This window comes from Mirounga leonina, unplaced genomic scaffold (genome assembly GCF_011800145.1).
Source record: "Mirounga leonina isolate KUSES-001 unplaced genomic scaffold, KU_Mleo_1.0 Mir_154, whole genome shotgun sequence".
Classification (NCBI taxonomy): domain Eukaryota; kingdom Metazoa; phylum Chordata; class Mammalia; order Carnivora; family Phocidae; genus Mirounga; species Mirounga leonina.
The window spans coordinates 52,722,974-52,733,356 of NW_023270389.1; the positions used below are offsets into that span (position 1 = coordinate 52,722,974).

Below are 10,383 nucleotides of genomic sequence, written 5' to 3' on the forward strand. Positions count from 1 at the left end.
AAACAAACTGAGGGTTCTAGAGGGGAGGGGGTGAGGAGATGGGTTAGCCTGGTGGTAGGTATTAAAGAGGGCACATATTGAATGGAGCACTGAGTGTTATACGCAAACAATGAATCATAGAACACTACTTCAAAAACTAATGATGTAATGTATGGTGACTAACATAACATAATAAAAAAAAAGGGCCAAAAATCTTGACATCTCACCAAAAAACATATGTAGATGGCAAATAAACATGTTCTACAATCATATGTCCTCAGAACAATGTAACAATGTGATTCCATTATGCACCTATTAGAATAGCCAACATTTGGAACACTGACAACCCCAAATGCTACAGGATATGGAGCAGCAGGAAGTCTCATTCATTGCTGGTAGGAATGTAAAATGGTAGAGCCACTTTAGAAAGTATGGAGGTTTCTTACAAAACTGAACATACTCTTACCATATGATCCAGTAATCAGTATCCTTGATATTTATCCAAAGAAGTTGAAGACTTGGGGTGCCTGGGTGGCTCAGTAAGTTAAGTGTCTGTCCTCAGCTCAGGTCATGATCTCAGGGTCCTGGGATCGAGCCCGGTGTCCAGCTCTCTGCTCAGTGGGGAGCCTCCTTCTCCCTCTGCCACTCCCCTCCCCCCGCTTGTACTGTCTGTCTCTCTCAAATAAACAAAATCTTTTAACAAAAAGAAGTTGAAAATGTTGTTTTAAGGAAGTCATTTTTCTTTAACTATGTGGCAATTATTTTCAGAAAAATTTTAGCAGAAGGGTAAAAAGATTTAGATTCTTCTCTTTGCTTTGCCTCTTCGTGAGAAGTGGGACACATTTAGTATGTCTAATATGGGTGTAGTATGAAACTCCAGAGGAGAGAATTAGGACCAACAGGTCGAAATTGTATGGAGTTAGATTTGACTCAATAATAAGGTGAATGCCCTTTCATTTTTTAAAAAGATTTTATTTATTTATTTGAGAGAGAAAGTGCATATGCACACTTGTTGGGCGAGGGGCAGAGGGAGAGGGAGAAGCAGGCTTCCCACTGAGCAGGGAGCCTGACCCTGGGACTCAATCCCAGGACCCTGAGATCATGACCTGAGCTGAAGGCAGATGCTTACCAGAACCCAGAGAATCTTTATTTAACACTTTGGCTTATTTCCTTCTAGTGTTTCCCCATCAAAGAAGTAGACAAGACTTTTTAGAACCCCTGAAAAGGGGATTAGAATCACTGATAAGCTTATACTGCAACCCTTCCTCTAAACCATATAACTCAAAATTTACATGCATTTAAAAACCAAAATACTTTATTTTTTTAAGATTTTTCTCCTTCCAAAATTTAGGTATTTGCTAGTTATGTTTTTCATGCCTCAGCTGACCTAGTGCTCTCAGCGGGTAGGTGTTCAGTTTTCCCATTAGGGACCCAGGTTCGAGGGCTGGGTCGTATAGTTGTGAATGGAGATGTTCAGAGTGAGGGCACTGTCTGGAAGATTCCTACCATGGGACTGACCTCTAAATGCCTGTATGCCTGTATTAGTTTGCTGGAGCTGCTGTAACAAAGTACCACAACCTGGGTGACTTAAACCACAGAAATTTATTGTCTCACAGTTCTTGAGGCAAGAAATCAAGGTGTCAGCAGGGTTGGTTCCTACTAGGAGCAATGAGGGAGGGAATCTGGTCCAGGCCTCCTCTTTGGTTTGCAGATGACTGTCTTCATCCCACATGGAGTTCTCCCTGTATGTGTGTCTGTGTCCAAATCTCTCCCCCCACTTTTTTTTTTTTTAAGATTTTATTTATTTATTTGTCAGAGAGAGAGAGAGAAAGAGAGAGAAAGAGAGCACAAGCAGGGGGAGAAGCAGGCTCCCCGCTGAGCAAGGAGCCTGATACGGGGCTCGATCTCAGGACTCTGCGATCATGTCCTGAGCTGAAGGCAGGTGCTTAACTGACTGAGTCACCCAGGCATCCCTCACTTCCCCCTTTTTAAAGAAGCTTTATACTCACTGTGGGACTTGAACTCATGATCCTGAGATCAAGAGTCATGTGCTCTACCGACTGAGCCAGCCAGGTGCCCCCAAATCTCCCCTATTTATTTATTTGAGAGAGAGAGAGAGTGCGCTAGAGCACAAGCAGGGGAGGGGCACAGGGAGAGGGAGAGGGGAAGCCAACTCCCTAGTGAACATGGAGCCCCACACGGGGCTCAATCTCCTGACCCAGAGATCATGACCTGAGCTGAAACCAAGAGTCAGATGCTTAATTGACTGAGTCACCCCTGCACCTCTTCCCCTTTTTATAAGGACACCAGTCATATTGGATTATTTGCCCACCCTACTCCAGTATGACTTCGTCTTAACTTAAACAATTACATCTGCAATGACCCTATTTCCAAATAAAGTCACATTCTAATGTACCGAGGCTCAGAACATCAACATATTAATTTTTTGGGGGGAGGACACAATTCAACCCATACATAACATCTTCCTTCCACCTCTAAAGACTATTATCCTGAGCCTTAAAGTATGACTCAGACTCAGTGTGTTGCTTTGTTTTGTTTTGGCTTTTTGATATTGTTTGTTCACTTGCCCAGCAGGGTGTTCACTTACTGCCAGGTAAAACCGAATCCACAAGGCGTAGCTGACCACCTGCTGAGGCTGATTGAGAGCTCAGGGAAACCTGTGAATCAGGCTGGGCATCCATAACCAGGGCCACTAATACTAACAACATAAACACTCTGAGTTCATGATCTTGTCTGAGGTCATTCTGAACTCTAAATAAATTCTGTCTGTTGGTCCTACGGTCTAAATGCCTTTTGACTCCCTCAAAGAACTCAGCTCAATCAGTGAATGTGCTTTCTTCCTGATTCCATGTGTCATTTGGCATGATTTATAGAAAAAATGTAATTTTATTGTAGGACTTGGACTTTCAGAAGTGTGTGGCATCCAATCTGGCATACGTGGAGACTTTATCAAGCTATAATGAAATGACTATTGATAATATAACCATGAAATTCGTTATTATTGTGTATGGTAGTGTCATTGATACTAAGACAGAGTTACCCTATCTTGCACCTTGCATTTTGCCTAAAACCTGTGAGCAGGTAAGGACAGTTATTTCTAAGGAGTAATTTGCTTTCCATGGTGCCCTATAAATGACTTGAAAACTCAACTGACCACCTTAAAAAGAAATGTAACCTGGAAGGACCCTGCAGTTTTCACCACCTTTAACAAAACAGTCCAAACATGCCCTGGGCTGTTTGTGCCCAATTCAGGAGTGAGACCCAGGGGGCACAGGGGGCTGGAGTCCGACTGCTCTCTGCTTGCCAAGCCATTTGCCCTGGAGTGGGGCTGTGCCTCCTGAGGGACGGGGGTGCATTTGTCCCTCTTGTAGCATTCTTATCTTTGTATCTCTCAGTAGTTCAGAGGATGACAGTAATCTAGATGCTTTTCCAGTAGAAAATGAAAATCTCTTTAGCTTTGTAGCTAGGGGTGGGGGTGAGGCAGGGAATAGCAGGAACAATGCTCACAGTTTGGTTTAAGACACCAAGGTTTGGAATCAGGCCTACTTGGGTTTCAAGCCCAAGCCCTGTGCCCACTAGTGTGTGAGCAAAGGCAAGCTGCCTTCTGACCCTCCGTTTCCCTTTAGTGAGACGAGGCTGACAGCAGCTGCCCATCGGTAGAGTTCTTGTGAGGATCCAGGGAGACAGTATCTGGTCTCTAGAGATGAGAGTTACAATTATATCACTTGTATGCTCCTTGCCTTCCGGGAGGGCAGATTTTGGTGGGCACACAGGGCAAAAGCTCTAAGAAAAGAAGACAGTCCTGCCACCTGGGAAGGCTGGGCCTTGAGCCTTTGAACATCAGCGTCGGGGTACAAGTAACTCCGTAGGTGTCAAGGATTCCCTGTTTTCCAAGCTGGAAATGTCTGGTCTGGTTATAAGTAAGGTGTAGAGAGTTCCTTTCTGATGTCTATAAATAACACAGAAGATAATTTTCTGGCCCAAGACTTCTTGAAACAACGTTAAAGGGGATTTGAAATGAAAAAGATGGAGAGCTTAGGCTGGAAGCCCAGTTCTGAGTTTGGCTTATTTCTTATATTCTTTGAAAACATTAGGGAGGAGGCAGCTTAGAGATCAAAGGATGCTCTTCTGACTACTTTTGACTTTTTCCCTTTAGGTTCAGGGAACTTCAGATTTAAGCAAGCTGCTGGTTGTGCAAGCATCTGAGCCTGCCAAAAATACTGATGACGCCAAAGTCATGGGTAAGGGGTAGCCCGTCAGTGGTAGGAAAACCATGCAAAACTGATTTAATTCTAAGAAAATGACTTGAGGGTATTATGTGGGTTTATCATCAGTCCTCATCCTTGGGCCCGCCCTGGCTGCCATATTGCTTCTGGGAGGTCATCCATCAGAGTCTTCCAGACACTGAAATCCAGGTGGCTCCTTTCTCTCTCTTGTCCCTTCCTTCACACCCATGCTGGTAGAGAGTAGCTTCTGTGTTGTACCCTGTTCCAGTCCTGGCAGGCTGGACTCACAGAATGCTGTTGGGGGCAGAGCAAGAACGGGAAGGACAGAGACTCACTCACAGTGGGTCCAGGTGTGGCGAGCTTGTGCGCTCCCAACAACCAAAGGGAATATGGAACCTGACCCTTGCTCTTTGAATATTCCAAACCATAGTCACAGCCACAACTCAACTGTCTAGCCTGAGGGGCACTTTGATAGTTACTAAGTAATTACAGTCACTAAATGTGTATTAGTATCCCATTGCATGTATCATGGTGCTAAGCAGTACACCGAGAAGATGAGGTAGGAAGGCCTTGCTCTAGAGAAAATGCATTCCCTTCCTTCATTTCATAATCAGTGCTCCTGCTCTACCAAGCCGTGTTGTCATCTCCCCAACTGCCCCAGCTTGAAAACAGTCAGCCTTAGTATGCTTCTCCAATTGGCACCGTCCTGGCGTTTCCAGTTCACGTGATCGGCCAGCTCATTGCATTGTCATGCAATTCTTCATGAATTGTTAACTCAAGGGGGGGGGGTTGGGTTTACATGATTTCAAATTGTGTGCAGAAAGTGACATTTTATTAATATTTTATATCTCATTTCTCATTTGCACAATTCTTATAAAATACAGCCCCACTGTATGCTGGGCTCCATGCCCAGTGCTAGATGGGGAGCAAGCCAAACAAGGTCTCTGCCCTTCTGAGGAGGAAAGACATTCAATAAGTAATTCCACTTCTCTCCCAGAAGTAAATTCAACCTCAGACATTGTTGTGGCTTACTTTCTACCTCTGTTCTGGGGTCATGGGCACCACCTGATTTTGGGGAGCCCCCTCTGCTCCAGGTCTTCTGTTCAAGCTGGGGAACACTGAAATAATCCTTACTCCAGCCCTCAGAGTCTTCAGTCCGCCTCTCTGCAGCTTCCATAGTTCTCTTGGGGCAGCGGAGTCTATGGCAGGGCTTGGAGCTCAGGGCCTAGTGTGAACCCCCTCGGGGCTGCTGAGTCAGGATCTTAGTACTGCCAGGAAGCAGGGCACAGGTCCCCATTTGTCCTGGGCCTGTAGGCCTCTCTCCTTCTTCAGGCTCTCTGAATCAGTCATTTTAGATGGATGGTACTATATCACTCTGTATTCCCCAGTGAATTTGGGACAAAAGTCACATATCGTAGGCTCACGGACTGGACTCAGCTGATGCACTGGATTTGATCCACATACATGTTTTGTTTTAAAAATTTAAGTTGCAGAGTATGAACATCTAAACATTTCACATTTAAAAAAAAAAAATCCAGATTTTGAGCTTTTCTTGAAAAACTCAGAAAGCGTGCCAACACTTGGTCCTCGTTCCTGTATGTGGCAACACATAGAGCTGCGCCTGGGGGAAACACACAGTGTGCAGTTTGCCGCGGTCCACACCCTGCCCTCTTGTCTCAGATATGGCCCACTTCCTTGTCTGTGTGACCTGCCTGTTCTCATTTGACTTTGTCAGCCCTTGCGTGGGAGTCTTGGGAGCCTAGTAACGGGAAACTAAAGAACCTGTATGGAAGGGGAGAAGGGAAAGAGGAGACCTACTGGGAGAAAGCAAATTGATATTTCAGAATATTCTTCTGCTACCTTTACTCTTAAATTCCTAATTTAGTTTTTCTGTCTGATGCATGTATTTGATTGGCTCAGTCAACACTGGTCTTCGAATGACCCAGAGAGAATATAATTGGAAGAGAAAAAATGAGGTAATAAACCTGATACTTGGATTCGATTTTTCTTACTGTGACTATTAAACTACATAGCTGGAATGAGCTGTGAAGCTGAGTAGCAAAATGTAGGTGGTTGGGTGGTGAGAAAAGAGATCCTTAGTGGCAGCTCACTGATTAGAAAAAATTGGGATAAACCTCACCTGAATTATTTAACAATTAAAATGATACAATGTTTTTGAAAGATGTGATTTTGCCCCAGGTCCCCCTTCCCAATTTCCCCCCTCTTGACCTCCTTCCCGTGATGGCTCAATAGTGGGGATCACCCTAAGATCATTTTAGCAGAAATTCTGGGCCTGCCCGGTCATCTGTGATAGTCAGGGTGGTGTACAGAGTGTTTGTTGGGGGAAGGAAAAGTCACATTGACCAAGCTTATGATTTATGGTTCCTTTAAAGAAAGCAGCTTAGTTCTTTTTAGGCAGCCTTCCTAGGGTCATCCTCTCCTCTTTCTTAAAAGGACCCTGTTTCACAAATGGGAAACCTAATTGGGAGTCAATTAACTGACTTAACTGACTCCTCATTGTCACCGTCTTTTCCAGGCCCCATTATTTAAAAAAAAAAAAAAAAATTCTCGTTTTTTAGGAAAGAGGTTTCCAGTTATCCTGGAATCGGTCACAAAGTTAACCGGAATTCAACTCACCTGCATCTCTTTTCCTGAGGCGCCCCTTTGTCGGACTGCTCTTACTGAATTAACGCAGTATGTCTTCACAAGAGGATGTTTGATGGCATAGAAATGCACACGTATCTCTCAGAGCCCTTAATATAGAAGATCTTTTAGAGGGAATGTTCTGGATGATAAGAGAAACTTCTCAGTAAGTTTTCTGATTGCATTTAACAGTTAATGTTTCTCCTGAAACACTCATCGTCTAATATTTTGCTTTTGAGTTTCTTGTATAGTTGGAAAGTGGATCCCATTTTAGAAAAGAATACTAACGGTGCTAATGTGATATGCAGGGTCAGGTTAAAGACTGAGCTAACCTCCTGGCCCAAGTGCCGAACGATTACCTGGCAAGGACGTTACTTAAAAGTTGCTGGAACAGTGAACTGCTGTGTTTATTTCAGAAGTGATGGACTGCTGTAAAAGTTCTAATTTTAAGCAGTCGCATTATTACTTGAGATGTTTAGAAATTCGTCAGGCTAATAATACAGTTCATGGTCTACCAATGAGAGTAAAAGTCATCAAGGGCATTGTACAATTAATATATTACTGACTGAAGCATATGACCCATAGTTTGATATGTTGTTAGTGCCTCCCTAACATTTTCCAGAGAAAAGTTATTCCCTCCCTCCCCAATTTAGTAAATGTTGAAAAATGGAACTATGTTCTCCATCTTAGTTACTGAAAGCAAAGTTTAGGAGAAATTAACAATCTTACATTGCATAATACTGTTTGGTATCACTTTTCAATTTCTTTTTAAAAGTCAAATAAAGTTTAGTTTTATGGCCTGGTTGTTTATTTGGAATCCATCATCTCTTTTCATTTCAACAAGATTTTGAAAGGATATTCGGTTCTCTGCTTTATGGAAAACCAGAATAGAGGTAAGAATAGAAGAAAAGGTGAGAGAAAAAGTCAGTCCTAACTATTAGAACCTTCTGGGCACCTAGCATAATAGGGCAGTATTTCAGCGTGGACTGTGGATTACCAGCGTGTCAGCAAATTCTGGATGTGGCTGCAGATACAGGAACCTGGCCACTGGGACTGAACCACACAGGCTTCATTTTCCTTTTTCTCATTATATAAAAATGTTGACACACAATGCTACGTTGGTTTCAGGTGTACAACATAGCAATTCAATTTCTCTAAACCTTATGCTGTGCTCACCACACAATGCTATTAGAGTAGCATTGACAATATCCCCTACGCTGTACCTTTCATCCCCATGACTTATTCTATTAAGGGCTTCATTTTTCTTATGGTAACAGCATGTCTGGAAATAGGCAGAGGGGGGTGGGTACAGCGGCTTGCGGAAGTCATCGTGGAGCTAGGCTGCAGCCCCTGCCCTTGTCCTCGTCCTGGGACTTTGAGCCTCAGGCTGGCAAAATGGCATTTGTACGCCCAGGCAGCCTACTGGCTTTTCAGTAGGGCAAGGAGGTTTTGCCTTTTCTTCAGGAATGGACCTCATCCCAGGCCAGCACTGTCAGATGCCCAAACCTATCACCTTAAGATGAATTTTAACTGGCACCTCACTTTGCCACCCTTACTACAATCTGGGTGTTTTTGGTGAAAAACAAGGGGTAAGTGAATATTGGGCTAACCACTGCAGTTTATCTGCTGGACTCCGCATCATCACCACCTGGGTTGTTACCAATGAAGAGCATCTGGCCACCTAGAGCTCAGTCTCTGGGAGTGGGCCCCTGGGGTCTGCATTTCAATACTCCTCAGGTGATTACATTTTGAAACTTGAGATAGGCTGCCCTCAGTCTTTCTTAGGAGGCATGTTACCACGTATTTGAAAGAACTAGAGGACAATACATTCCATGTATATGTTAGGATGCTTTTGGCCTAAACCCAACTCAAAAAGGCTTAAATCTTAAGGAAATTTATTATTTTATGTAGGGTTCATGGATGGGTTCATGGTTGGTGGACTCTGTGGAGATGATGCAGGATCATTTTCCTCTCCACTTTGCTGTTGACCTTTACAGCCTCACTCTGTCGTTCCCCACTCCCAGGTTGTCAGATGCTGCCTCCCGATTGCTGTCAGGACATAGAATTCTTCTAGAAACTCCAATGATCCTTTGTGTCTCATTCGCAAGAACTGAATCACTTGCCCATTTCTGAGCCAGTTACTGCAAAGAAAGTGGTAATGACCTTATACCCAGTTAACACACGCTTTGAGCTAAAATTAAAATTGTCAGTATTTCAATTCGCATTGCCCCAAGGGGTGGAGTTGGAGGGAGTAAACCACTACACCGGCCAGTTCGTTGCACCCAATCGGCATTTTGACTTGGCCACTTAGACACAGCCATTCTGGCTCCTCCCCCCCTTTGCTAAGCATCTCCACGATGAAGATTCCTACACTTAGGGTGCAGGTTAGAGGTGAGATCAGACTTGCAGCAAGACCACACAGGCTCCCCACTTTGAGAATCTTAGAAGCCTGTGTATTCCCGCCGAAGTCCCATGGACTGCCTCTCAGATTCCTTATGTTTCTCTCATAGTCACGATGGTCATATGTTAATTCACTTCCAATTAATAAATCTTGGAATGAATGATGCAATTTATTCTGTTCTCCCATGAAAATCGAGAGCAGCAACTCTCAGTAGGGGAGCTCTACTCTCCATGCCCACTAGTGTATTAAAGATGTACTTAGGATCACTTCTACCCTGGAAATGCGTATTTATTATGTGATTTTTTATATTTGGAAAAGAATACTTTCACAAAGCCTCATGGCTGCTTGGTGACAGAGCCAGAACTCGATTTGGGGGGGTAAATGGCCCCCTTTTCTTTGAGCTTTTTCACCGTCTTTATATTGACATCATATATACGGAGAGAGTAGAGATGGCCAAACAAAAACACCAAGGTTTGGGTGCCTGAGGGAGTGAGGAGGGGGGCGGTAGATTTACTGGGGGAAAAGTTGATGAATCTGATTTTGAATTTGCAAATTCAATGGGACATGTTCCATTGGTTAGTAAAGACCAATACTCAGGTCCGGATAATTACTGTTGGGAGATTTAGACTTTGAACTGTCCCCATGAAAGAAAAGTTGAAGCCATACTGTCCAAGAGACAAGGACTAGAGGTGTCAAACAGCCAACGGAGGAGAACAGCGAGGAATCTAATAGCTGGGGAGGTGACAGGGGACCAAGGCTCCCGGGATTAGTTAGGACCAGGTATTAGTTCTTTAAGGGCAAAATATACTGTGACTTAAGAGGTGAGAGCAGAACACCAGTCCTCTTGTCTTTCAGACCAGCATTCTTCAGGATACTGGGTAACTTGGAATTTTCACTCCATTCTCAACCTTCCTGGTGTCACTCAAATTTTACATGTGGAGAGTTCAAGGAAACTAGACTTAATGACTTGTCCAACACCTGGCACCAGGCATCATGTTTTATATTATTACACTCAATAAAAATATAAAGGGCTCCATGCAAGAGACTCCACCAGGTATGGGACCCTTCTTTCTAAACCCCGGACGTATTAGCACAGTCTAATAAAAGTCCGAG

General features: G+C 43.8%; 1 protein-coding gene across 1 annotated transcript in view; it reads left to right on the forward strand.

The window, feature by feature from the left end:
• Positions 1–7,093, forward strand: part of SLC9C2 (solute carrier family 9 member C2 (putative)) — a 103,040-nt gene extending 95,947 nt beyond the window's left edge. The window contains exons 24-26 of the mRNA XM_035010831.1: positions 2,896–3,081; positions 4,157–4,241; positions 7,062–7,093. Coding sequence (XP_034866722.1) covers positions 2,896–3,081; positions 4,157–4,241; positions 7,062–7,093 — 303 coding nt within the window. The remainder of the gene's footprint in view (positions 1–2,895; positions 3,082–4,156; positions 4,242–7,061) is intronic.
• The last annotated feature ends 3,290 nt before the right edge of the window (positions 7,094–10,383 follow it).